General features: G+C 42.0%; 1 protein-coding gene across 2 annotated transcripts; it reads left to right on the top strand.

The window, feature by feature from the left end:
- Positions 1–26542, top strand: cblc (Cbl proto-oncogene C, E3 ubiquitin protein ligase). 2 transcript variants are annotated; one of them, XM_060922135.1, is made up of 12 exons: positions 1–1319; positions 5167–5313; positions 5503–5659; positions 8162–8283; positions 8399–8536; positions 8618–8705; positions 18742–18873; positions 19413–19619; positions 20714–20866; positions 22086–22150; positions 22500–22558; positions 25580–26542. In XM_060922135.1, exons 1-12 carry the CDS (start codon positions 940–942, stop codon positions 25657–25659), a joined length of 1728 nt encoding a protein of 575 aa, XP_060778118.1. In that variant the 5' UTR covers positions 1–939; the 3' UTR covers positions 25660–26542. The 2 variants fall into 2 exon arrangements, with proteins under 2 accessions (XP_060778118.1, XP_060778119.1); XM_060922136.1 differs by lacking the exon at positions 20714–20866.
- Positions 26543–27786: the final 1244 nt, after the last annotated feature.

The raw sequence follows: 27786 nt of genomic DNA, 5'->3' as shown, positions 1-27786 counted from the left end.
CTACCCGGAAACTATTCAAAGAACGTGTGGGGAAAAGCAGAGAGAGATAGAGAGAGAGAGAGAGATCTACATCTGAATGAGCGCCTGTCATTAGTACTCGGAACTTTCCTTGCATCCCATTTTGAGATTTAAGGCACAATCAGAGTATGGGGGATGAGACCACCACATGGATGCCAAATATAAAGAATATAACTGTGAGTAAACAATGGGGTTGACAGTAAAGGAGAGAAGGACAAAATAGATGTAATTGGCACTCTCAGTATTTCTGTGTAGGATGCAGAATGTTGTCTTTATAATAGTTACAAGAAGAAAGAAGCTTAACTTGATGTATAGGTGTATAGATTTTTTTGGCTTTTTTTTTTTTTTAAATAGCTGCTTTGGAGCAAAATACGTTCAAGGATATTTTAACATTTCTTACTTTGCTTGTTGACTTGCCTCCACCCCAAGAATGACATTCGCACAGACTTGTCAGGCTGTAACATGTGGAGTTAGATTGTGCAACATTATCTAAAGCATTGTGAAAAGTATAATTGAAAAAAGTATTAGTGTGGCAAGACACCGATTTGTGTATTGTGTACTGTACTGCATTCGGATTGTCACCAGTGGTTCAAAACAGAAACATAAAAGGTGACTTAAAAGGAAGTGACTTAAGCTAAAAGGCAGCACAAGAGACTTGTGGGCTACCTGACGATTGGATGATCAGTAGGGGCTTCATCTCGTTACTTCTTTGGTAGACACTGAATGACAGAGAGCAGTGTTGAAGCTACTGTGAAACGGAAGTAATAGATATCTGGAAACACAGAGATCATTGCAGATCTAGACACATTCTGAATCCTGACCAGATGGGGGCTGGCTTTTGGCTCATGTGCATCTTCATTTGTGAATCTACTCGGCAAACAACCTCATAGAGAAAGACGGCACGTCACAGTCCTTTTGGCAATGGCTGGAAGTTTGATGGGATTCGTTCGAAGCCTCGAGACAGATTCATCTAGCTCTGAATCTCAGCCATTAACAAGTTCAGACCATAAACTCCTCGACAAGGCTCTAAAAAGCCTACAGAAACTGTATAAGCTGTGCACTGATCCACGGCTATGTCTAAAGAATAGTTCACCTTACCTTCCTGAGCTGGTGAGGGAGACTGTAAATCTCATGATGGATATATGGGCTCCTTATAAAGGCTCACTCCCAGCCGTGCCACGAGGGGACGAGGGAGAGTACCTGAGGATCCATGTCCAACACTTGCTGGAGAAGACAGACAGGGCCATCCTGCTGTTCAAGGAGGGAAAAGATAAGATGTTTGAGGAAAACTCAAGCTACAGGTGAGGTCAAAGACATTTTTTTTATTAAAAACAAAAAAAGTGATTTTGTTTCCTGTAAATATACATTAATATTCAGAAAAATACATACATGAGGAAGGTGAAGACCATAAATTAGAAATAATCATAAATGTTTACATCATGTATAACCACATTTCTTTTAACATTACTAGACTAGACTAACGTTGAAATGTTTCTATAGATAGACGGGTAAACTACAAGCTATAACACACTTGAAAGTACTTTGTATCCTGTGGAATTGAGACGTACAGATTATTTCTCCACATTTATCCATATCAGATGACCTTCAAAAGTACCTATAATGGTCCAGTTTCTATTAATTTTTAGGAATTAAAATATGTGCTATTTTTGTTTCAATTTATCGCCTGCCTATATGAAAAATAACATGAAATTTTTTTGTCTAAGAGCACTAAGATGGGGCCAAGTTGTTGATCTGTTCTGAATGCTAATGGTCTGTCTGAATGAGTACTGCAAGCCAAGGGCCTTTATTATGCTAAGTGAGAAACCTCCATTTGCAGTTTAATACATGAATGTAACTCACAAATTTCAAATATCCGATGAATGCTGTAGGCTTGCTCAGAACAAAAAAACCAACAACCAGGAAATAACAAAAATTACAAACTTGCAATGTACATTTTCCATCCAAGGGGTGATAAAAATCAAATAGCACACTAAGAAATAAATGTATACAATGAAATAGATATGTAATTAATGTTAAATAAACCATATTTAAAAATGCATAACAATAATTAAAGAGGAATGCTATTAATATTACATTAAATATTAGAAATAATGGGATAGAAATAAAATCTAAAGACTTGAACTGAAACAAAAATAATGTTGTGTTTCCTTTGATTTGATTTTTAATACAATATATTCAATCATCACCTCTGCGTTTGTCAAAATCATAGAAAACGAGCTTATTTCCTATTTAATATAGACTTTTATTGGTTTGTCTATATTAAAATAACCAGATTTTCCTAGACACAGAGTACTCATAGGAGGAGAAAATCTATAATTGTCCGGCAATATTCAAACAGTAAAATTGCATAGATACGTATAGCAGGCAAGGTGAAAAAACAACAGACTCATTGGTCACATCCACACTTAGTAAACTGTAGCTTACCTTGCCGCTGGCATGGTATTGTCAAGGATATATTTATTGTACCTTCATTTTTGTATCTTTGACCTGGAAACATGAATTATGTTATACCTTTAACCTCCTAAGGCCCAAGCTGTTTTTTTTTACATGCATTTTTTTTTTATTTCTCTTTGCTATTTGGGCTTATTAGAACCTGATTAGAATAAAAACTAAGCATCATCTTTTGATAAGATGTACTTTTAGAGAAAAAGTATGTCCACATATGTGGATTCTTGTTCCGAATTTCCATAAAGTGCTGTCCATGCATGTGACCGCTAAGCCCTAGGAGGTTAAAAAAAAATATGAAAATTAAGGTAGAAAAGTTGCACCCTTGTACCCTTGCCAATACCACCACTACCACGACAAGGAACACTACATAAATAGACCATAATATTTTCAGGATAAAGCCTTAAGGGTACACTACATGCAGCAGTCTAGGTTAAAAAAAGTATACAACGTGTACAGTTGAGGGTATTTCCCCTAGCAAAAGTTTAGTACCCTTTTTTCTGAAAGTATCTGGAGTTTAGAAGTGAATGCTTTAGACGTGAAGCATTATCTACAGTATATGGACACGTTTGATCTGTTCCTGTCAGTGTCTCTGGAGTGGTACCTTCCAGCGAATGTCTTTTGTGTCCTTAGTAACCTGAGTAGGGGAAACACATAAGATGCATGATTAAGGATAAGTGTTGTACTTTTGAAGATCAGTTTACATTGTTTGTACTTTGGGAACCAGAAATGTGCCTGTACAATATCTTTGTTCTGATCGTGTATTATGTCTTCCATATAAAAGGGACACCGCATCTTTGTTTACTTTAACGGTGTAGCCACATTCCATAGCAACACAATGTCCACATACTACACCTCACCATAAAATCTCCCAGAAATGTTTACACTGTTAAAAAAAGGCAACAATATTATTACTAAACAATTAAAAAAAATCAATTGACTTGTTTTATGTTAGCATTATTATATCTAATAATGTATTTATTAGTTGTTGGTTTTTTTTTTCAAATAATAATTTTATGCTAGTATCACCAACAACAAACTCACCTAAACTGCTTGCAAAATCTAATTCTTTAGCACATAAGTGATTTTGACATACCCATGTGTTTTGGCATTTGTACATACTAAATGACCGCACCTTATATGTGTTGCACATGAGTTATGTTACTTGGACACGAAGGAAGCTTGAAGTTCTGAGCTATGACTTGTAACTGTGCCCGAGTTGCGATATCTATCTAACTTTATATAAAGTAAGTGCTTATTATTAGCTATCTAATCTATGTTATTAAAAAAAAGAACAAGACCAAAATGAAATGCCAGCAATGAGGAACATCACATGGTCAAGAAAGTTGGTGTCATTAAGTCTAATCAGATAATGAATTTTGAATGCACAAATATAGCATTTAAACACACAGAATAAACTAAGCTGTTCGGTATAAAGTAGTGAATTAGTAAAGTAAATAAAGTAAGATTAGAGTTAAGTAGAAAACATTATGCATTTTTTTCACAGAACACATTCTTTTAGAGAAATATGTTTAATATAATTTAATAATCAACACTGAAGAATCATATGGAAAGTCATACTTCAACGTTGGTTGCATGGCTTTTATATATTTCTATATCTAGGCACACACAGCAGTAACAATGACAATGGAATTTTATTTAGTCTTATTAAACATTAAATCTATGACTACAGTGTTTGTAAACACAATAACTTTACTGTTTATCTTAAACACTAACCATATTTCATCTTGTGTGAAGAGATGGAGTCGAAAGCAAAATTTTAAATAGGCAATCTGATAACAATGACTAATGGAAAATTAGGCCTTTGAAGAAGTAGCCCAGAGAAAGAGGTGAACATGTGTTCATCCTGTCAGAGTGGAAAAAAATTTTCTCAGGTCTCAGAGGTGCTTTTTAACTGTCTGACATGTTTCAGGTATCAAAATCTTTTAGCTTTCAAAACTCTCACTTGAAGCTTTACTGACCCATGAATGATTGTGAAAGGGCCATTTAATCCAACCAACTTTGTGCAAGAAGCATGTGCATTGCATGTAAGTGGTTTCTGTGAAATGAGCGGAAAAGATGCTAAGGTTTTGCAGCTTTAGATTAAGCATTATTTCATTTGGGTGACAGAAAAGGACAGTTGTTAAATTTAATTTATATCTAATGTTCTTTTGCTGATGTTGTAGTTTTAATGAATGCACGTGCACAGACCTGATGTCTGTTCATCATCGGATTGCACTGTTCTTGAGTTTGCAGTGAAGTATGTACTGTAGGTTTGAGAGGTTGTAAGGTCTGTATGTACCACCACCAGAGATGCTGATGTTGCCATGACACTAGACTACGTATGGTCAGTTACCAATGGAAAATTCCGTCAGTGAACTACAAAGATTCAGGACAGGAAATGTCAAACTGTGACTTCCTGTTTGTAGTAGCTTGCATGCAGACATTTTTACAGTATATGTCAATCTAGAAGATGTCTGTCTAAACTGCAATTAGGTATGTGGGTAAGTAGTGCAATAACTTTTTAACATGTCTGAGGATTTATAGTCAGAGATATGTGGATGACAGTACTTTTGACTAGAGAACTTTCACATTTGCTATATTTTTAATGAATGGAAAAGTAAGGTCAAAATTTTAGTTGGTCCAACTGATTTAATTATCATTAATGCCCTGCTCTTTCAGGAGAAACTTGACAAAGCTGTCTTTGCTGTTCAGTCATATGCTGTGGGAACTACGGGCTATATTTCCAGATGGCCAATTTCAGGGTGATACCTACAACCTGACAAAAACAGAAGCAAAAGAGTTCTGGAGGAAGATATTTCGACACAAGTGGGTGAACGTAGCCATAAATCCTGTGCAGATTTTATATATTTATAGGTTGCTTTCAAAAATATGGTTATAGTTCTGTTGTTTGTCTATGTCTTGTTATACATCCACAGCATTTCATATAAGTTTGTGAGCTTTCCATTTGCAAAAGATTAGTTTTTATTCTCTCTCCTTGATCTGTTTCACATTCAGGTGCATAGTTAAGTGGAGTATATTTAAGCAGCATTTGAAAAATGTTCACAACTTTGAAGAGGGGATGGAGGCGATGGCTCTGAAGTCAACAGTTGACCTCACTTGTAATGATCATGTTTCTATCTTTGAGTTTGACATCTTCACCAGACTGTTTCAGGTACCTGCGTAGGATGAAACCATTTGAAAATGGAATTTTACTGTTGGAATTTCTTTGGTAAATACAGCAAAATGCCTGGGAAAACCCAAAACCCTTCAAATGGTCAAATTGTAAAAGTTAAAAATGTAAGATTATAATTTTTAAAGCCAGGTTACCACCAAAAGTGAAAAGGGAGAAAATTGCATTTTAAGGTTGCATTGCAATTTACCTGAAAAATGTCCAACCTACTTCTATTTTTATTACCTAATCTATTTATGGGGAAAAAAAACATTACTGCCAAATTTTAAAGAATTATAATTTTAGAATTGCAAATGAGTTATCACTTCGAATGTCGGTTTCATCTACATCAGTCCCTGTCTCACCAACCGAGGTCCCTCATGGCATTTAAACACCTCATCGTCATCTCTTCACTTGACTGAAAACTGTTCATGTTAGCATTGGTGAGGGGTTTAATCACTGGTTCAATCAATCTAGTCTAGACTGCTGGTATCTAATTACAAACTGAGTTACTAAGTTTATGTTTGTTTTGCCATCACAAGTCATTATCAAAAACACAATCAAACTGTGAGAAAATCACACTTGGTTAGCAAGGATTTAGACATCTGTTGGTAGACTGACTGCATTTATTAGTCAAAAAAGTAAGTCTACAGCCAAGGAAGGGTTAAAAATTAGCCTAAATAAAAATATTTTAACAGGGATGTGGTAAAATATATTTGTTTTCTTATTGACATGTCTTAGTATATTACTGGCAATAATAATAATAATACACCTCAGTTTTGGTCAAACTGGATTTATTTTCTTGCATATTGATGGGATTTTCCTGACCACTATACAAACATCACATTATACTGCACATTTTGCACATTAAATTGCAATATTAGAATACTATATATACAGTTAGGTCCATAAGTATTTGGACAGAGACAACATTTTTCTAATTTTGGTTCTGTACATTACCACAATGAATTTTGAACAAAACAATTCAGATGCAGTTGAAGTTCAGACTTTAAGCTTTAATTCAGTGGGTTGAACAAAATGATTGCATAAAAATGTGAGGAACTAAAGCATTTTTTAAACACAATCCCTTCATTTCAGGGGCTCAAAAGTAATTGGACAAATCAAGTGAAATGCATGCTCAATTGGGTTGGGATCAGGTGACTGACTTGGCCATTCAAGCATATTCCACTTCTTTGCTTTAATAAACTCCTGGGTTGCTTTGGCTGTATGTTTTGGGTCATTGTCCATCTGTATTATGAAACGCCGACAAATCAGTTTGGCTGCATTTGGCTGGATTTGAGCACACAGTATGTCTCTGAATACCTCAGAATTAATCCGGCTGCTTCTGTCCTGTGTCACATCATCAATAAACACTAGTGACCCAGTGCCACTGGCAGCCATGCATGCCCAAGCCATCACACTGCCTCCACCGTGTTTTATAGATGATGTGGTATGCTTTGGATCATGAGCTGTACCATGCCTTTGCCATACTTTTTTCTTTCCATCATTCTGGTAGAGGTTGATCTTGGGTTCATCTGTCCAAAGAATGTTCTTCCAGAACTGTGCTCGCTTTTTTAGATGTTTTTTTAGCAAAGTCCAGTCTAGCCTTTTTATTCTTGAGGCTTATGAGTGGCTTGCCCCGTGCAGCGAACCCTCTGTATTTACTTTCATGCAGTCTTCTCTTTATGGTAGATTTGGATATTGATATGCCTACTTCCTGGAGAGTGTTGTTCACTTGGTTGGCTGTTGTGAAGGGGTTTCTCTTCACCATGGAAATTATTCTGCGATCATCCACCACTGTTGTCTTCTGTGGGCATCCAGGTCTTTTTGCATTGATGAGTTCACCAGTGCTTTCTTTCTTTCTCAGGATGTACCAAACTGTAGATTTTGCCACTCCTAATATTGTAGCAATTTCTCGGGTGTTTTTTTTCTGTTTTCGCAGCTTAAGGATGACTTGTTTCACCTGCATGGAGAGCTCCTTTGACCGCATGTTTTCTTCACAGCAAAATCTTCCAAATGCAAGCACCACACCTCAAATCAACTCCAGGCCTTTTATCTGCTTAATTGAGAATGACATAACGAAGGAATTGCCCACACCTGCCCATGAAATAGCCTTTGAGTCAACTGTCCAATTACTTTTGGTCCCTTTAAAAACAGGGTGGCACATGTTAAGGAGCTGAAACTCCTAAATCCTTCATCCAATTTTAATGTGGATACCCTCAAATGAAAGCTGAAAGTCTGGACTTTATGTCCATGTCCATTATATAACTATAACTTGAATATTTTTCAGTAAACAGGTAAAAAAAGAAAATTTGTGTCAGTGTCCAAATATATATGGACCTAACTGTACATTCAAGGAAAGAATAGTGTTGATATTTTGCAGGATGCTTTCTCAACACATTCATTTTAGTTTTATGTACTTTTTTTTTATCTTTTATCTCATCATCATTAGTTAGCAGGCTCTAAAGAATGTCAAATGTCTTGGTTTTTTTTTTTTTCTCTTAGCCTTGGTCAACACTGCTGAGGAATTGGAATCATTTAGCAGTGACTCACCCAGGTTACATGGCCTTTCTCACTTATGACCAAGTACAAGCCAGACTGGAACACCACAGACATCGTCCTGGCAGGTCAGTGATACGAGCCCAAAGCCTGATTTAAAAAATATATATATATTTATTTATTTATTTTAGTTATGAAGCTCTATTTAGGCTTTAACCCCCCCCCCCCCCCCCATGCTTTTAGCTACATCTTTCGTCTCAGCTGCACAAGAATGGGCCAGTGGGCAATTGGTTATGTGAGCCACAATTGCAGCATTCTACAAACCATTTCAGAGAATACGCCTCTGTACCAGGCTCTAATACAGGGCTTCAAACAGGGATGGTGGGTGCATAATACAGAATTTCCAAAGCATAAATGTAAAGATAAGTATAATAGGATAATTTTGAATGTATGTGTTTGCAGCTACTTGTACCCAGATGGACGTGATATGAACCCTGATCTCACCGCCCTGTGTATGCCATCTCAGAAGGGCTGCATTAAAGTTACAGAGGTAACAATTTCAAGTTCTAATTGTGGAGAGTGACGCTGACAATTACAATTGTGGTAAGAAGTATATATACACAGACATGAATGCCATCATGGACATGAATGTTGTGGCTATATTAAGCTTCCAGTGGTTTCTTTGAATTGGTCTGTAGTAAGTTCCCTATGGGTGGGTGAGCACAGAGGGCGGCAGGACAGAGATCAGGATTCAACTGAGGCTTTATTGCCACACTGTTCAGTAGACAATTTCAAACAGAGACAAACACACACACACTGTAGTCTCGTCCGGGGAAGCTCTCTCTCTGCTCTCCCTCTGCCTCCTTAAATAGGGCGCGGTTACTGGGAAGACACACAAACACAGGTTAATTGCCGTCAGGTGTAGTGATTCTGCCACTCACCTTCCCTGACTCCGCCCTCCTGTCACAGACCGGCGCTTGACCACGCCCCCGCTGCCACATACCCCCACTGCCCGACAGGCCGGGCGGCCATCCGGCCTGCAGCCGACTCCCCCCCCCTTGACGGGAAAGGAAGTCCGCCACGACCATCTGCGCCCCCGGCCTGTGGACCACCTTGAAATTGAAGGGTTGGAGTGCCAGATACCAATGGGTGATCCGTGCGTTGGCATCTTTCATGCGATGGAGCCACTGGAGGGGCGTGTGGTCCGAACAGAGGGTGAAAGGGCGCCCCAGCAGGTAGTAATGGAGGGCGAGGACCGCCCACTTGATTGCTAGACATTCTTTTTCTATGGTGCTGTAGCACCCCTCATGCACCGACAGCTTCCTGCTGATGTACAGGATGGGGTGGTCCTCCCCCTCCACCTCCTGGGACAACACCGCCCCCAGCCCTCTGTCCGACGCGTCGGTCTGCAACACAAAAGGGAGAGAAAAGTCAGGGGAGTGTAATAGTGCCCCCCACACAGTGCAGCCTTTACCTCAGAGAAAGCCCACTGGCACTGCTCCGTCCACTGGACCGGATCTGGTGCCCCCTTTTTAGTGAGATCAGTCAGCGGGCTGGTGACGTCCAAATAATTAGGTATAAACCTACGATAGTAGCCAGCCAGCCCCAGGAACTGTCTCACCCCCTTTTTGGTTTGGGCCTCGGGCAGGCCGCAATTGCTGCTGTCTTGTTAATTTGGGGACGCACCTGCCCGTTGCCCAAGTGGAAGCCCAGATACCGTACTTCCACACGCCCGATCGCACACTTCTTCGGGTTGGCAGTGAGACCCGCTCGCCTCAGCGACCTAAGGACGGCCCTCAGGTGTTGTAAGTGCCGCTGCCAGTCGTTACTATAAATGATCATATCATCCAGGTATGCGGCCGCATAGGTGGCGTGGGGGAGGAGGACCCTGTCCATCAGCCGCTGAAACGTAGCAGGCGCCCCAAACAGCCCAAAAGGAAGTGTGACGAATTGGTGCAAGCCGAACAGTGTGGAAAAGGCCATTTTTTCCCGGGATAATGGAGTCAAGGGGATCTGCCAATAACCCTTCGTCAAATCCAGTGTCGAATAAAAGCGAGCCGTGCCTAGTCGATCGAGCAGCTCGTCAATACGAGGCATTGGGTACGCGTTGAATTTAGACACCGCGTTGACTTTTCTATAGTCCACACAGAACCGGACCGACCCGTCGGCCTTGGGTACCAAGACCACCGGGCTGCTCCAGTCACTGTGGGACTTCTCGATGATGCCCATTTCGAGCATGGTCTGAAGTTCTTCCCGAACCACCTTTTTTTTGTGTTCGGGTAGTCGGTAAGGGTGGCTACGCACTACCACCCCCGGGGGCGTCTCTATGTCGTGCTCTATGAGGTTAGTGCGACCGGGCAGGGGCGAGAACACATCCGAAAACTCGGTCTGCAACTGGGCGACCTCCGTGAGTTGGGTCGGGAAGAGGTGGTCTCCACAGGGGACTGGAGAGGTACGTGATGCCAATGTCCCTTTTTGAACCTCCGGCCCCAGCTCCGCCTTCTCCAGAACTACCGACACCAACGCCACGGGGACCTCCTCGTTCCAGAGTTTAAGCAGATTGAGGTGGTAAATCTGTAGCGCCCCACCCCTGTCCGTTCGCCTCACCTCATAGTCGACGTCCCCGACTCGCCATGTGACCTCAAAGGGTCCTTGCCACTTGGCGATCAATTTGGAGCTCGACGTGGGCAACAGTACGAGTACCTTATCTCCCGGAGTGAACTCTCTAAGGCGCGTACCCTTGTTGTACAGGCGGGCTTGCCGTTCCTGGGCCTGCCGCAAATTCTCCTGAGTTAGGTGGGTGAGCGTGTGGAGTTTTGCGCGCAGGTCCATAACGTACTGAATTTCGTTTTTACTTTGTGAAGGTCCCTCCTCCCAATGTTCCCGCAGCACACCTAGGATGCCGCGCGGCTTACGCCCATATAATAATTCGAACGGGGAGAACCCCGTGGAGGCTTGGGGGACCTCTCGCACTGAGAACAGCAAGGGTTCGAGCCATTTATCCTAATTACGTGCGTCCTCACTCACGAATTTTTTAATAATATTTTTGAGGGTGCGGTTGAACCGTTCTACTAAACCGTCCATTTGTGGGTGATACACACTGGTGCGGATCGGCTTAATCCCCAACAACCCATACAGTTCGTTCAGTGTACGTGACAAATGAGGTGCCTTGATCAGTCAGAATCTCTTTCGGGATTCCAACTCGGGAGATGACACGGAAGAGTGCCTCTGCAATACTGCGTGCTGAGATATTGCGCAGAGGCACTGCTTCCGGGTATCGCATTGCATAGTCCACCAGAACTAATATAAAGCGGTACCCTCGTGCTGACCGATCTAATGGCCCGACGAGATCCATCCCAATTCTCTCAAATGGGGTCCCGATTAACGGTAGAGGGCGCAAAGGCGCTTTTGGAATGGCCACTGGATTTACTAACTGGCATTTGCGGCATGCCGTACACCACCTATGGACATCACCGCGAATCCCCGGCCAATAGAATCGGGCCATTATTCGGGCTAGTGTTTTATCCTGCCCCAAGTGTCCAGCCATGGGATTAAAGTGAGCCACCTGGAATACCAATTCCCGGCGGCTCTTCAGAATTAAAAGCTGCGTGACCCGCTCTTTAGTTTGAGTGTCCTGCGTCACTCAGTATAATCTATCCTTCATAATCGCGAAGTAGGGGAAGGACGGGGTGGCGTTCGGCTGGAGCGTTTGACCATCGATTACTCTCACTTGGTCAAACGCATGCCGCGGAGTCTCGTATCGCGACTGCTCTAATGGAAAATCCGCGAGGGATTCCCCAATAGAGAGAGGAGGAGCCGGCGGCTCCTCACTCTGATGTGGAGATGACGTAGACGGCTCTGTGACAGCTGCTCCCGCCAAAGCGACACCGGGACCTCCCCCTGTCAAATGGCAGGACCCACTCTCTACTAGGCGCGTCGTTAAACCCCGAAATCCCGGCCAATCAGTCCCCAAAATTAAAGAGTGGGTAAGGCGAGGATTAACCGCCGCCTTCACTATAAATTTTTCCCCTCTGAAAATAATGTGGACCGACACCAAAGGGTAGCGGTGAACATCCCCGTGCACACACAACACCTTCACCCCTTGTGCTCCCCCCAATGCCTCGTTTTGAACCAGGCTTTGGCGAATTGAGGTCTGATTACAACCAGAATCCACCAACGCCTGATATGTAGCCCCTTGGATACTCACCGATATGCGATACGCTCCGGCCCGATCGAGGGCGGCCTCTGGCGCATCGGGGATCCGAACCACCACGCCCACTTCCATTGCTGTGCACTGCTGTAGAAGGTGGCCCGGCTCCCCGCAGCGCCAGCAAACCGGCCCAGGCTTTCCCTCTGCACCGGTGATCTGGGGCTCACTCACCTGAGGTGGGGGAGAGACAGACACAGAAGGGAGAAACGGGAGGGCACCATGGGTGCGGCGGGCCAGCTGGGGTGGTGCCGGCCCCCGCCTCCGCGGTGGGGGAATGGGGCGAGGATGGGACACAGGAGGAGGGGGAGAGAGAGAGAAGAGGAGAGAAGAGAAGATGCCATCTGCTGTCCTGCCGCCAGGACAGCCGCCAGATGATCCTCCGCCAGCTCGACTGCCTGATCCAGCGACGCCGGGCGGTGGCACTGGACCCACTCCGCAGTTCCGGCTGGTAAGCGGGCGATGAATTGTTCCAGTACAACCTGGTCGACGATTCCCTCGGCGTCGCGATCGTTGGCCCTCAACCACCGCCAGCAGGCGTCTCAGAGCTGCTGGCCGAACGCGAATGGCCGGCCGACTTCCTCCAATCGCAGCACGCGGAAGCGCTGGCGCTGTTGTTCCGGTGTGCACCCCATGCTCTGGAGGACGGCCCGGCAGAGGTCCGTGTAGGCCAGCCAGCGGTTGGCGGGGAGCTGTAGCGCGGCCAGCTGTGCCTCTCCTGTTAGCAGGGGGAAGAGGCGCGCCACGCGCTGCTCCATCGGCCACCCCGAGGCTTCCGCGACCTGTTCGAACAATGTGAGGAACGCCTCGGGGTCATCCTGCGGGCCCATTTTGGTGATAGTGAGGGGAGACGGGCCAGCGGCCGGAGCGTTGGTGGACCCCGCCAACGCAAGGAGATGCCGGAATGCCTTGCGATCTTCCTGCTGGGCCAGCACCAGGGCTTCAAAGCGCCGCTCTTGTTCCTTTCAGAGTGTGACGAGCACCTGGTGCTGGCTTTGCTGAGCTGTGGCGAGGGCGTGGACCAGGTCGGCGAACGGGGAGGATTCCATGGGGCTGCTGGGTTGGTGCTCCACTGTCCCGGGTTTCGGCACCACTGTAGTAAGTTCCCTATGGGTGGGTGAGCACAGAGGGCGGCAGGACAGAGATCAGGATTCAACTGAGGCTTTATTGCCACACTTTTCAGTAGAGAATTTCAAACAGAGACAAACACACACACACTGTAGTCTCGTCCGGGGAAGCTCTCTCTCTCTGCTCTCCCTCTGCCTCCTTAAATAGGACGCGGTTACTGGGAAGACACACAAACACAAGTTAATTGCCATCAGATGTAGTGATTCTGCCACTCACCTTCCCTGACTCCGCCCTGTTGTCACAGACCGGCACTTGACCACGCCCCCGCTGCCACATGGTCTTTTTCTGTGGCAGAATGATTGTACAACATACATCTTTAATAGGGAAAAATAATTTGGTGGACAAGTTTTAATTTACCTTGGATTTTCTGAAATCAACAGAAGGTCAAAATTATACATACAGAGTCAAAAATACGCACACACACACACACACACACACACACACACACACACACACACACACACACACACTTAGATTATTGTGTATTAAAAGTGGTACTAAAAGTTCTTGCCAGACTAAGGCCTCTTTACTTTCTGTTAGTGATCATGATTGGCTGCAGTTGGTAGTTTTTCTGTTCCAACATAAAAAAGGGTTTTCATAAGATGAGAAAAAATCCAAAGTGCTCAGGAATTGATGAAAATAGAGATAAAAAATAAAAAATTGAAGGTGCTCTTTGGTATAGGGAATGCAAAAACCTTTGAAAAAAGAAGGAATCCAAGGCACTCTTCATATCCAAATATATTTAAAAAAAGCTTTTATTTTACATGGCTATTTCATACAGAAAACATGAGCTGAGCAGCAACCCACGCGTAGCAGCACAGACAGCCTTCTTGGCTGACAGAAGAATGCTGTCTGTGCTGCTATGCATGGGTTGCTGCTCAGCTCATGTTTTCTGTATGAAATAGCCATGTAAAATAAAAGCTTTTCTTATATAGTTGGATACGAAGAGTGCCTTGGATTCCTTCTTTTTTCATAAAAAAGGGTTTGTTTGACAGCACTAATTGGATTAACCAACACACAGAACAATGAGAAAGTCCAAGGAACTCAGTGCAGATCTGAGAAAGAGGATCATAGATTTAAATAACTCAGGAATGTCTCTTGGAGCCATTTCTAAACAACTGCAGATTCCAAGATCATCAGTTTAAACAATTATATGTAAGTACAAGTTATTGGGAGGTGTAAGTCACTTTGCCAGTCCACTTTGTTGGAAGAAGACCCAAACTATCATTCTGCAACACCAGCATCATTGCCTACAGTCAACTGAGTTTAATGTTGCTGCAGATTGAGAAGCTGCTGTCTAAGAAAAAGGCCCCTGAAGTCATGCTCAACTAAAGTTTGCAGCTAACCACATGGACAAAGAAAAATCCTTCTGGTGGAAGACAGTTTTATGGTCAGATGAGACAAAGGTTGAGTTGTTTGGCCACAGTGACCACAGGTACAGAGGAACACTGTACCAACTGTTAAGCATGGTGATGGTAGCATAATGGTTGGGGATTGTTTTGCTGCCAGTGGAACTGGTGCATTACACAAAGTGGATGTCATATGAAGAACCTTAGGCCCCGTCCACACGAGTACGTTTTTGTCGAATCCGCATAAATACTTTATCGTTTCGGCCTCATGTCCAGACGGAACTGGCTTTTTCGAGGGGTGAAACCGGTATTTTTTAAAAACGGCTCCCAGAGTGGGAAAATCCTAAAACGCCGGATAGCCCGGAGTCGTCTGGATGGTGAAGCGGATTTTTTCAGAAACGATGACGTATAAGCCCCGCCTCTCTAACCTTTAACCTCAGCTGCCACCGCTAGACACGTCATAACAACAACAACAGCGGACTACAGGCTTGTGCTCGTACTGCAGAAACAACTCAGTCTATTACGGCTGCTACAACAAAACCTTCTGCTTTTATATTACTGTGAGCAGCAACAAAACTTCTCGTGTTATGAGCTTGTTTTGTAAACAGCACGTGACCTTTATACACATGCTCCATGGCTTCTCTTCCGGTTTTAGTGTATTGGTGTGGCGGCATCACAGCGCCATTTACAGGCCTGACATATGTACTACAACATTTTGGGTCATTTCCAGTGAATTGAAACGACGCCGTGTTTACGGAGATTTTTTTTCAAAACGACAGCGTATTGGGTGAGGCCGTGTACTCGTGTGGACGGGGCCTTAGAATTCTTCAGCATAACGCCAAACCATTAGCTAGATGGTTGAAACTTGGACACATTTGGCCCCAGCAGGACAATGGTCCCACACACATCAAAGCTGGTTCTGTCAGGACCACTTTCATCAAGGAACTTTATTTACATTGCAATATTTGCAACAAGTTGTATTTGGTGGGTGACTCTGTTCTGGGACCTCCCTGCCCTTCCATGTGCATATGTGGAAAGCCTTGGGACAGAGAGGGCGCACCTCCCTGCCGTACCATGCACCTATATGGAAAGGCTAAAGCAGGAAGAACCGCAGCAAAACCCCCACATAGGGTACAGAATAGAGCAGGCATCAATGACAACAGAGATGACATTGATTAAGGTTGGAATATGGGACCTCCCTGCCCTTCCACATGACTATGTGGAAAGCCTTGAGTCAGGGAGAGCACACCTCCCTGCCCTTCCATTTGCCTGCATGGAACAGCTAAAGCAGGGAAGGTGGCAGCAACGGAAATGGCATGGATGCCTACACGGAAAGCCTTGAGGCAGGGAGAGCACCTCCCTTTCTTTCCATGTGCAAGCAGGGAGGGCAGCAGCAATGGAAATGGAATGGATTAAGGGACCTCCCTGTCCTTCCACGTGCCTATGTGGAAAGCCTTGAGGTAGGGAGAACACCTCCCTGCCCTTCCACATGCCTATGTGGAAAGCCTTGAGGTAGGGAGAGCACCTCCCTGCCCTTCCACATGCCTACATGGAATGGCTAAAGCAGGGAGGGCGGCAGCAACGAAAATGGCATGGATTAAGGGGGTGTTCCTGGTATACAGTGATCACTATCTATCAGAAAGTGGTAGAGAGGAAAGACAATCAGCAAACTACAGAAGAGCACCTGTAGCACAACTTGCTGAAGAAGTTAATGCTGGCTGTCATAGAAAGGTAATATGTGATAGAAAGGCAAATATATGTTGAGTAGTTGGATGGTGACATCATTGTTCTACAACTCAGGAGCTGGCCCCGCAGCTAATTTGGAAGCATGGAGGATATAGACATACCTGCTGTTGCCGGGAAATGCAAACTTGTAGAGGGAGCCTACCAGATTCCAGGGTTTAGATTCTGGAGTTCATGGTGGCAAGTGACGCCAGATGCTGAACAAGGCTGACGAGGAGTTATGCAGGTCTGTACGGTAGGTGTGGCTACTGGGCTTAGACTCGCACTCTCTTGGGCTGCGGAGCGGCTAAAGCTGGGACTACATGGAGGTGCAGCAGTGTTTTCATTTTCGGTGGCTTCCCTAGGAGCAGAGGAGCTGAAAAGATCTGCAGCTGGGGACTCGATGTGGATGCCCCCTGCAACAATGCAAACAGTTTCTTGAGAGATGCTCCAACTGGAGCAGCGATGCTATTTATTAACAAGATTTCCAGGATCCTGGGCATAGGCCATTTGTTAATCCTGGGAACAGAAGACTTCTACTTGCCAAACGAGAGCTCCGGTGAAGGGAAATGGTGCTGTCTTGTAAAATGGCTTGCAGGGAAAGTAGCAAAAGTAGGCAGGTTAAAGCAGCTTAAATAAGGCACTCTATGAGAGATATCCCAATAGAATGCATAGAAGAGAATCAGCTGAGCTGACGGCTGATATGGGCTGGCTTGAGATCAGATGCAGTCAGCTGACGTAGCTGGGATTGAGGGCTGAGCTTGACTTCATGGCCTGCCAGAACTACGCTATGCTTGATTTATGGAATGGATAAAGCAGGCTAACATTAATCTTAAAACAAGTCCTGACCTCAACCCTATTGAAAATATGTGGACTGTACGGTACTTAAAAGTTGTATCTATTCCAGGCAACACACAAATTTAACTGAACTCTACCAATTCTGCCAAGAAAAGCTGTTCAATATCCAACCAAAATTCTGCCAGAAGCTTGTTGATGGCTACCAAAAGCATCTGGTCAAGATGAAACTTGCTATGGGACAATAAACCAAATATTAGGTGTGCTAATATTTGTGCACCAAATTCATTCATTCATTCATTCATTCATTCATGCATTTATATTTGCTATTAAAGATGTATGTTGTACAATCATTTTGCCACAGAAAAAGAATGGTTCATAGAAATCACTGAAAGCCCATAGTCATGATATTCAGGTTCATGATATCCTTCATATCCGAATATATAAACTTCTGACAACAACTGTATATCAAATGTTATTGGTCTTGTTCTTCTCACACATGGAACAAAACAACAACAACAACAAACCAAGTAAACAGTTCAAATTTAAATGGACATGTTCAAAAGTGTAAGCATATTCATTTGAACAGATGATATGTTACATTATGAGTAAGATTACAGAAAGTTACTTCCCCTATACAGTATGCAAATTTTGTGGTGGTATAAATTCTGTTAATTCCTCTTTTTATTTTGTAAGTTCTCAGTAGTTGAGGTCAGTTATAGCTCCTTTGCCAATATCTTAAAATTATTACTGCACCTACAGATCCTTCTTCACAAGAAGCAAGTTTTTGTTTAAAGATTGCTGTTTTGGTTTAAGGTTGATATCTCAGGCATATCAACCCTCAACCCCACTTGTTTTTCAGTTCCACCTGTGTAATTTGAAAAGTAATGACTTCTATCCCTCTCGAAGTAGAGTGGCTCCACTTGATTTAATGTCTTTCAAAATGATGAAATAATAACAAAATCACTGAATGGTAGGCCATGAGAGCACAAGTTGTAAGAGCTACAGAAACAATTCCTTTATTAACAATATTTGAAACCCAGTGTAAAAAATAAAATCAAACCAATCATAACTTGCAATTTATGATGCCACATTGCCCAGCAGAACAGAGAGGCACTATGGGATAGAAAATGTCATTCATTCATATGTCCAATTACTATATTTCAAGAATTTTGACCAACCTCAGAATGGATCAATAGATGTCAAATTCAATGAATCATGGAGATCACGAGATTCAGTATTTTAATATTTTTTCTTCATTTTTAGAATATTTGCTTTCTGTAGCAATAATGTAATTCTCTCTCTCTCTCTCTCTCTCTCTCTCTCTCTCTCTCTCTCTCTCATATTTTATCTCATATCTCTTTTTTCTATGTCTGTCTGAGCAGGAGCAATATGAGTTATATTGTGAAATGGGCAGCACATTTCAGCTGTGTAAGATTTGTACAGAGAGAGAAAAGGACACTCGCATTCAGCCCTGTGGACATCTGCTCTGCCGGCCTTGTCTCACTGGCTGGCAGGTATTCAGTCTCATTCTGATCTAACTAGTTCTACATGAAAGCAGCATTATTCGACACTGTGGCGACTCTATATTGAAAAAGACAACATAGGACATCATTTAGATTAGAAAGAAAATACCATCAAATAATAAACATTTAAATGTTTTATTCAGCACATGAAATAGTTTGTATGTGTGTGTGTGTGTGTGTGTGTGTGTGTGTGTGTGTGTGTGTGTGTGTGTGTGTGTATTCTCACATCCTTTGTCACACCCAACAAAGTAGCATTTTCATTTTCAAGTCTGAAAGCAAGTTATGAGCACACATGTTTTTTTAGAACAGCAGTTTTCCATGAACTTGTCGTTTTGCTTAGCAATGCTTCTCTGAATTCCATGTATGAACTTTGTAATAATGTCCTAATTAACTTCCCTTGTAGATATTGCGTAACACAATCATACCTTTATGACACAAAAAGGGGGTGCTTGTGCCTGATCTCATCTCTTTTGTCAAGTTGCTTGATGTATGTTGCTTGTATGTGTGTTTCGTTATCACTCCACAAACAGAAGTCAAATGCACACACCTGCCCTTACTGCCGCTGTGACATTAAAGGGACAGAGTCTATCCTCGTTGAACCATATCAGCCCACAAGAGACACCGCACACGGAAGAAGACAAGAAGACGAAGAAGAAGAAGATGATGATGATGATGATGATGATGAAGACCATGAAGATGTGGAAACAGTCATGAAAAAACTGGCTGCTATGAAAAGGGTGAGAGTTAATTCTCTACATGCATAAATTGAAATAATCTGTTTCAGCATCTGCATAGTTTATAGACAAGTCTTAGAAAATCCATCTTTAATACATATTTTAAAAATGTTTGTGGGAAAATCTAGTGTATATTAGATTTCTCAGACATGTTTTCAATATAATTTTTCAACAAGACCCTGTTCCTTTCATGCGTCATATTTATGAATTATGTCCCTGTAAAATTTTGATCTCATGAATTTACTCTTGCAGTTAAAATGTGTCTGTAGTTAGCAAATGTACAACATTAAATATGCAAAATAGCTCATAATACTTGGCAAACCAACTTCCTGTACACTTATCTTCCAAGTTCCAGTTACTGCATGCAAAGGTTAGTTGGTATTTCTACTTACAAGAAGCAGACTATTTTTGGAAGTCACTGATCATATGATGTATTTTGATATATTAGGAAGACTTTGTCAAATGTGTCTAGATGAAACATTAATACTTATACATTTACACTTGCCATATTTACAATTATATACCATCTGGCTAAAATGTGTCTCACCCTGAAGAGTGATCAATTTGAGTGATCACATTTTAATTATTTACAACAAGCCTTGGGTGCAACAATTCAAATATTTGAGTTGCACTCTCAGCCCTGTGATGACCTGGCGACTTATCTAGGGTGTACCCCGCCTTTCGCTCGTAGTCAGCTGGGATAGGCTCCAGCTTGCCTGCGACCCTGTAGAACAGGATAAAGCGGCTAGAGATAATGAGATGAGGGCACAGTGGTGTAGTGGTTAGCGCTGTCGCCTCACAGCAAGAAGGTCCGGGTTCGAGCCCCGTGGCCGGCGAGGGCCTTTCTGTGTGGAGTTTGCATGTTCTCCCCGTGTCTGCGTGGGTTTCCTCCGGGTGCTCTGGTTTCCTCCACAGTCCAAAGACATGCAGGTTAGGTTAACTGGTGACTCTAAATTGACCGTAGGTGTGAATGGGAGTGTGAATGGTTGTCTGTGTCTATGTGTCAGCCTTGTGATGACCTGGTGACTTGTCCAGGGTAGTCAGTTGCACTCTAATAATCCCAAGGTTTTATTTACACTTCTCACCTGCCATAACAGGCATCACAAGAGGAGAATCAGGTCCCTAGTTCCAGTTTAGTGCCTCCTCCACTTCCACCAAAACAGAACACCATGTCCTCTCCATGCCCATCTCGCAAACCACACGACTATCCTTCCATCAGTAACAGGCTGGTTAAAGGTCACAGTAACACAGTGAGTGTCTTTTTCTGCAGTCAGTCAAATATATCACTGTTATAACAGTTGCAACATACTCATTTAAAGCTAGACGGCCTTTCGATTTCATAAAATCAGTGATATTTAGTTCCCTCTGAAATTTGGGCATTGTGATATATGTTAATTTCTGTAATATCTCAGAAAACAAACAACAACATCAAAAAAAAACAACAACAACAGGCCATTCTGTGGCTGGGAACCTATTTAATTTAATTCCCTAGCAAATAATATTCATGAAATCACTCGCTTCGCGCAGTCAAGCAGACAGAGGAAGTCTGGTGTGTGTATGCACAGGTTGACCTTCTTCTTCCTCTTCTTCCTCTTTTGGGTTTTACGGCAGCTGGCATCCACAGTGTTGCATTGCTGCCATCTATAGGTTTATCTTGACCGTGCACTGACAGTTACATCATTCTGTCTCTAAATGAACAGCTGATCACACCGAGGTGCTTGCTGACTGGCGATATTTATTAGTTTGGTCCTGCGTTTCCTTTCCTCACAACATAACGTCTTTTCTTCTTGCTTTCTGTTACTGTAGTCGGCCTTCCATGCTTCATGCACACACATCGTCCATTTTTCTCTCCTGTTTCAAATTTGTATCCCACAATGCCTTGCACGAACGGGGAAAGCCCACCATGTGACGCATGACATAGTGTCTTGAATTGGATTATGGTGAAGCAGGAAAAAATAGCAGAGAATTTAGGACCACGTGGGTCTAAATTAATTAATTGTTCTATTTAAAAAAAAACTAATAAAATTGGAAGTCTGTGATTTGAATTCAGTAGCTTTTGGTCCACTAAACAAAAATAATTGGGTGTCAGGGAAAATTATTTTTATGACCTACACTTGAAAAACCTGAAAGGCAGTCTAGCTTTAACTTAGTATTGAATGTCATAGCTATATGATTACAGTAGTGTTATTAATTGTAAGAATTTTATCATAAGAATTATGAAGTATCAATACTCTTTTCAGTCATCTTAAATAAAATTACAGATCTTTATTTAACATTTTTGTATAAAAATACATGTGAAAGCACATAGCATATAGGCTTGAGTGGTTAAATGATGAGTGGTTAAATGAGTGGTAGACTTGTACCTGAAACAGGAAAGGTGACCTAATTGAATATTAATAAATGTGTGAAACAGCTTGTGGGCAATTTCTGTAGGTACTTTGTATAAAAACTGTATTTTTTTCTCTGCAGATTACCTGTATTGATGTGATACATTCAGAAAGCCATTTAAATCAGAATAAGGAAACCTCAGACAGGTAAAAAGAAAAACATTTTAAAACTCAAAGCATAAATCCTGAAAAATATAATCATTAATATAATTTAAAAAATATCTTTCTTAAACTGGCTTGCTTAAATCTGATATATATATATATATATATATATATATATATATATATATATATATATATATATATATATATATATATACACAACAACCATCTCATTTCCTGAATTTCATGATTTTTCTGTAGTTTTCAATTTATTGTCTTGTTAAAATAAAGCATTACAATGAATCTCTAATTTAAGGGTTAATTGTTTTTCCAAATAAATATTTTTAAATATTAAAATATTTTCCTCACTATTTTGTTCTCTTTTTCTCTGAAGACAACTGCATTGTGATGCAGAGCAGAGCCATACATCACTCTTCCAGTCAGGCAGAAAAGGTATCCACCTCTCTATCTCTACAGTAGAGTGCAAAAGTTTGCATCCCCCATAGTTTCTAAGTGAAAATGACTGACACAAATAAGCAAAGGACATGAAAGAGGGTAAGACAAAGAGTGGTATAAATGATTTTGACAGTCGTGTTCAGAATGGAGGCTACACACGTTTGAACTATGGTTTTTCTTTTTTCATTATTTATATCTTTTCATACACTATTTGACCATTTTCATTACTTTGGTAAAGAAGGAACATTTCTGATACCTACTGAAGTGTCAAAGCCGAAAGCGACACCGAACTATGCTTCAGGACACCGCTTCCCAGAATGCACTGCAGCCTATAAACATGGCCACCATGGACTACAGCACCCAGCAGCACAGACTCTCTTGTGTTCCCTTTCACCAGATTCCTGATCATGCACACCTGCTCCCCATTGTACACAATCAGAGTCACACTATTTAAGTTACCTTTTTTTGTGTTTCTTTGTTATGCTTCTCTTGCAATTATACCTCATAGTGTTTTGTGTCAGTTCAAGTTCATGCTTCTCATTCTCACGTTGATTGATTTGTTCGTTGTTAATTAAGAAAAGAATTCTACATTTGCATTCACCTCCAGTTCCTGACAGAAAGCTTGACATACACTGAAGGATGCAGCAGAATTTCTCAGGATCCTAACTGAGGAAGCCAGGCAGGACTGGATTTAAGTGAGGAGGAGGCAGTTTCTCACCTGTCTCTCAATATGGGATCCCATGGAGAGGGTTTGTGTGCCAGTGAAAGCCATCTCTCTGCCCCACAGAGCGTGACTCAACACTTCTAACCACCTTGAAGAAAAGGAAAAGAGAGGTGCTAGAGGAAGCAGAGGAGGAAGACAAGGTCTTGGAGGTCAAAGCCAAAAGGGTGAAGAAGGAAGTTTTTGTGGAGGGGGCTACCAATCCCACTGGTGCCATCTCTCACCCTCCCTGGCCCACTTACAGCACATGGCCTTGGCATGAGTGTCACGCCATCTCCCTGCTCCCCCTTGGACATCACTATGCCACCCGGCTCAGTTTCCGATGTTGCTCCGCTTTCCTATACCACCTTGGACATCGCTTGGCCTCTTTGCTCTGCTCTAGATGTCACTCCCCCTCCCTGCTTGGCTGAGGACATTGCTACATCTCCATGCTCTGCCTCAGATATCGCTCTGCTTCCCTGTTCTACTGAGGACATCAATCCATCTCCTGGTTTCGCTGAGGACATTCCTCCTCTCACTTGCTTCACTATGTATGTCACTTCCTCCTTCTTGCTGCACAGTCAATGTCATTCCCCCATCTTGCTTTGTGGAGAGTGTCACTCCCCCCTCTGACCCACAGTCACTCCATGCCACAGTACACAATCCTCTTCTGTCTTCTTTTCCTACAAGTTATGACACGGAAAGTCCCCAAAGCTGTAATTCATGAACGGTCCACTCTACATACAATCTGTCAGTCTCCATTTGATCACAAAACAATAATAGTTTCCCGAATCAACATGTCAGCATCTTCAAATCAATATTAGTGTCCCCTGCTGCCGATTTTCTGAATTAAGCCGAAAAGTTCGTCTACTCCACTGCTGCCGCCATGATTGATAATCACATGATTGCATTGCTGCATGCTGATTGGGGGATACTAATAGGTAAAACAGCATGGTACGTAAGGTTCACAAACACAATTTGACCTTTGGCCAATCAGTGCACAGGAATGCAATCACGTGATTTTTCAATCATGGCGGCGCCAGCTGAGTAGATTAACTTTTTGGCTTGATTCAGAAACTCAGCAGTAGGGGACACTAATATTGATTTGAAGTTGCTGACATGTTGATTTGGGTAACCTTTATGGTTTTGTGATCAAATGGAGACTGACAGATTGTATGTGGAGTGGACCATTCATGAATTACAGGTTTGGAGATTTTCCCATGTCGTAACTTGTAGGAAAAGAAGACCGAGGAGGATTGTGTATTGTGGCATGTAGTGACTGTGCTCTGACCGCCCCCATCAGGCACCACCTTGGGCTCCGCTCTCCCCTTGAGCTTCAATGTGGCTGGCACTCTGTTCTCACATCCTGCTTTACACATAGCACCACCCCCTAGCCATGTGGAGAAGATCGCTGCACGATCTTCATGAGGATGTGCTGGGGCTTTTGTTGTCTGGGAATCCTGTCAGCCCACAGGCCCGTATCAGCTGAAGGTTGTCTCCTCAAGTGGTCCAGGGCCCTGTTTGATTATTTTGCATATTGTGAGCCGCGTGTTAAAGAGGAGGCTCTGTCATGTCCACAGCAAAAGTAGTGCCACACAATGCTTTCAGACTACACTTCCCAGAACGCACCACAGCCTACAAACATGGCCACTGTGGAGCCCAGCATGCAGCACTATAGACTCTCTCAGTTTCACCAGATTTCTGATTATGCATACCTACTCCACATCATACACAATTAGTCACACTGTTTAAGTTCTGGTTTTTGTGTGTTTCGTTGTCAGTCTTCTGTTGCGATTATACCTCATGTTGTTTTGCGTCAGTGCATGTTCATGCTTCTCATTTCTTTTCTGTCTTTGGTTCCTTTTTTCTCAGTAAACAAATTATGCACAACAGAATTAATATGCTCTACTGTATAATTCTGCATATTAAGTAGTATTCATATTACATATGCAAACTTTTCCTCCAGGCCTTTATGCTAACTGAACATTCAGGGCAGATTATGTAGGGCAGACTACTTTCAATGAGCAGGAATTCTATTGGTCAAAATTCTTATTTATAAAATAATGATTATAAAAGTTAGCTATTATATATTCTACATCATGTACCATAACTTGCTTGCTATTACCAAGTACGTCTAATGGCCTCAGATTACACCTGTCAACTCATAATTAGCATACCCTAACTGTTCAAAAAACTGCAAGGTTCATTGTGTGAAGTATTTTACTCCTACACTGACATCTTGTGGCTAGAAGAAAAACAAATTTTCTTTATAAAAAAAAGGTATGACCACATAACCCTTTCATTCTTTCCTTTTTCAGGTGGAGCTTCATGGTCAGGGTCTCCACATTCAGGAAAAAAGAAGAAAGAAAAGAAGGGAACAGGTGAAAGAAAGGAGTGATTTGGAAGCAGAGTTGCTAACAGGAAGTAAAAGCCAAAAAAGTTCTCAGAGACAGAGACAGTGCTCATCTTTGACATTCCTGGAGGATTTCACCATGCAATACCATCTATCCATCTATCACCTATGGGCGATTTGTATATTAGCCAGTTGACCTAATCCATGTCTTTGCAAAAACGATACAGGATTTATCTTTTAATGTCCTGATCTCCAGATCTTTAACCCAGCCACATATAAAAAGTTGTACTCCTCCATGCTCTTCTAGGTTTTCTTCTGTTTGTCCATGCAAAACGATGTCTGCACCACCAGGTAGTTTGAGATGTCAGGGAACTCAACAGATGGATAATTTTCCAACTCATGATGAATGAATAACTTTATTTAAACACAATAAGTTGATCAGCAGAGCTGGTGGGGTTGTGTACAGATACAAATAATTACAAATTCAAAAGACTAAAAATAAACACAATCTTAAAAAAACCTTTAAATCTGTTGATTATCTGCTAATTATCTTCACATTAAGTTAATTAATAGTATGCATAACTATTGTCTTTTTATTTAGTTCCGGCTACAAAATGATCAAAATTTATTCTACTAATGTCAATTTTAGCTAGTAAATTTTTCTTTCACAGAAAAAAATCCTTCTTTGTTAGCATGTAAGGATCTAATCCCATTGAGTGGTTTCTATATCCACTTCTTTTGAGTGCATTTATTGGTTTTAATAACTTGCTTGTTTGCTGTACACAAACATGGCAATAAGTTCTTGTGTTAATGGACCAGACTCCACTTTTGGATCATTAATCCCTTTTGGCTGAGAATGACCTGCATGCATGGTTTGGCTTCTGGTACATCCATATGGTTTTAAATACAATACCTACAATTAAAAACAGTTTGTTTTTATTGCATTTATTTAATTCCTGGGCTCCCATCTGTAACAGGGTTGCATCCCATTAATACACTTTACAATCGATTATTAGATTCTAATAAAATAGATGAGCCAAAATAGTTGGGGATCTTTTTTAATGGGCTCCGACTTGGTACAAGTATGAATAGGTGGGCTTCAAAGCAGAAAAGGTTGAGAACCCCTGATTTAGGGCAAAACAGGTACATATATGTTCCCAAGCAGTATATACAGGATACAAATAAGTACCTCAGAGCAGTCTTTATCAACCACTGGGCTGCGGCATATAAGTAGGCTGCAAATGCTTTTCAAGTTGAAGCTAATTTTTAGTAGGGTACAATTGCTGGGTTGCCGCCAACGTCACATCCGCCTCATTAGATATGCAAGACATGAAGTGGTGGTCAGCTAAGCTCACTATTCATCGCTAGAGCGCCTTGCTAGTTGTTAAAATGCCCTATGCTTGCGTTGTTTTGTGCTGTTCAAATCGAACAAACTGTGAAACTGATAAAAGTTTCTTCTGGGTTCCCCATGAAGTGTTAAAGGGTGAAAGAGCAAAGGATTTTAAGGTGGCTCTTGAACCTTTCGCTGTAATCAAAAGGAGCAGAGTTGAAGAACGCTCAAGTTTGCAGTGATGACATTGTGAAAGGTTTGTTAATTCTCATCTTATCTCATCTCATCTCATTATCTCTAGCCGCTTTATCCTGTTCCTCCGATTTATTTCATTTGGATTCATGAATCACTTTTCTCACCATTGTCCATTATTTCATGATGTTTTGAAGTTCAGGAGAGGGTTAAGTCTTCAGATGTGTTTTTGTTTACTGTTTCATTATGGTTGCAATATTGTAAACTAACGCATATAATATGCATAATACCCAGGTCTTTAAAGGGGTTTCTGTGGACCTTTTTGAATGATTTACCTGGAAGAGAAGAGCATTGAGGACTGAGAATTGAGTAGCTGTGGTTTATTTACACCTACTACTAAAACTTGTAGTGTCCTCTAACAATCATTGCAAAGATGTGTACAAAAAGCCCAAAAATTCCTACTTACCTGGGCATAAACGACACAGGATTTATCTTGTAATGTCCTGATCCCCAGATCTTTAACCCAGCGACATATAAAAAATGTTACACCTCTATGCTCTTCCAGGTTTTCATCTGTTTGTCCGTGTAGAACGATGTTTGCAGCAACAGGTAGTTTGAGATGTCGGGGAGCTCAACAGATGGATAGTTTT

This window comes from Neoarius graeffei, chromosome 5 (assembly GCF_027579695.1).
Source record: "Neoarius graeffei isolate fNeoGra1 chromosome 5, fNeoGra1.pri, whole genome shotgun sequence".
NCBI classification, from domain to species: Eukaryota; Metazoa; Chordata; class Actinopteri; order Siluriformes; family Ariidae; genus Neoarius; species Neoarius graeffei.
The sequence above is the reverse complement of the archived record's forward strand: the minus strand, read 5'-3'. Positions and strand labels throughout refer to the sequence as shown.

Bases quoted from the DNA above. Each gene is read 5' to 3' on its own strand.
- cblc (XM_060922135.1), top strand. From the start codon at position 940: ATGGCTGGAAGTTTGATGGGATTCGTTCGAAGCCTCGAGACAGATTCA. The intron at 8,706-18,741 runs GTAACAATTTCA...CTGTCTGAGCAG, and splicing joins GCTGCATTAAAGTTACAGAG to GAGCAATATGAGTTATATTG. The intron at 22,559-25,579 runs GTATCCACCTCT...TTCCTTTTTCAG, and splicing joins CTTCCAGTCAGGCAGAAAAG to GTGGAGCTTCATGGTCAGGG.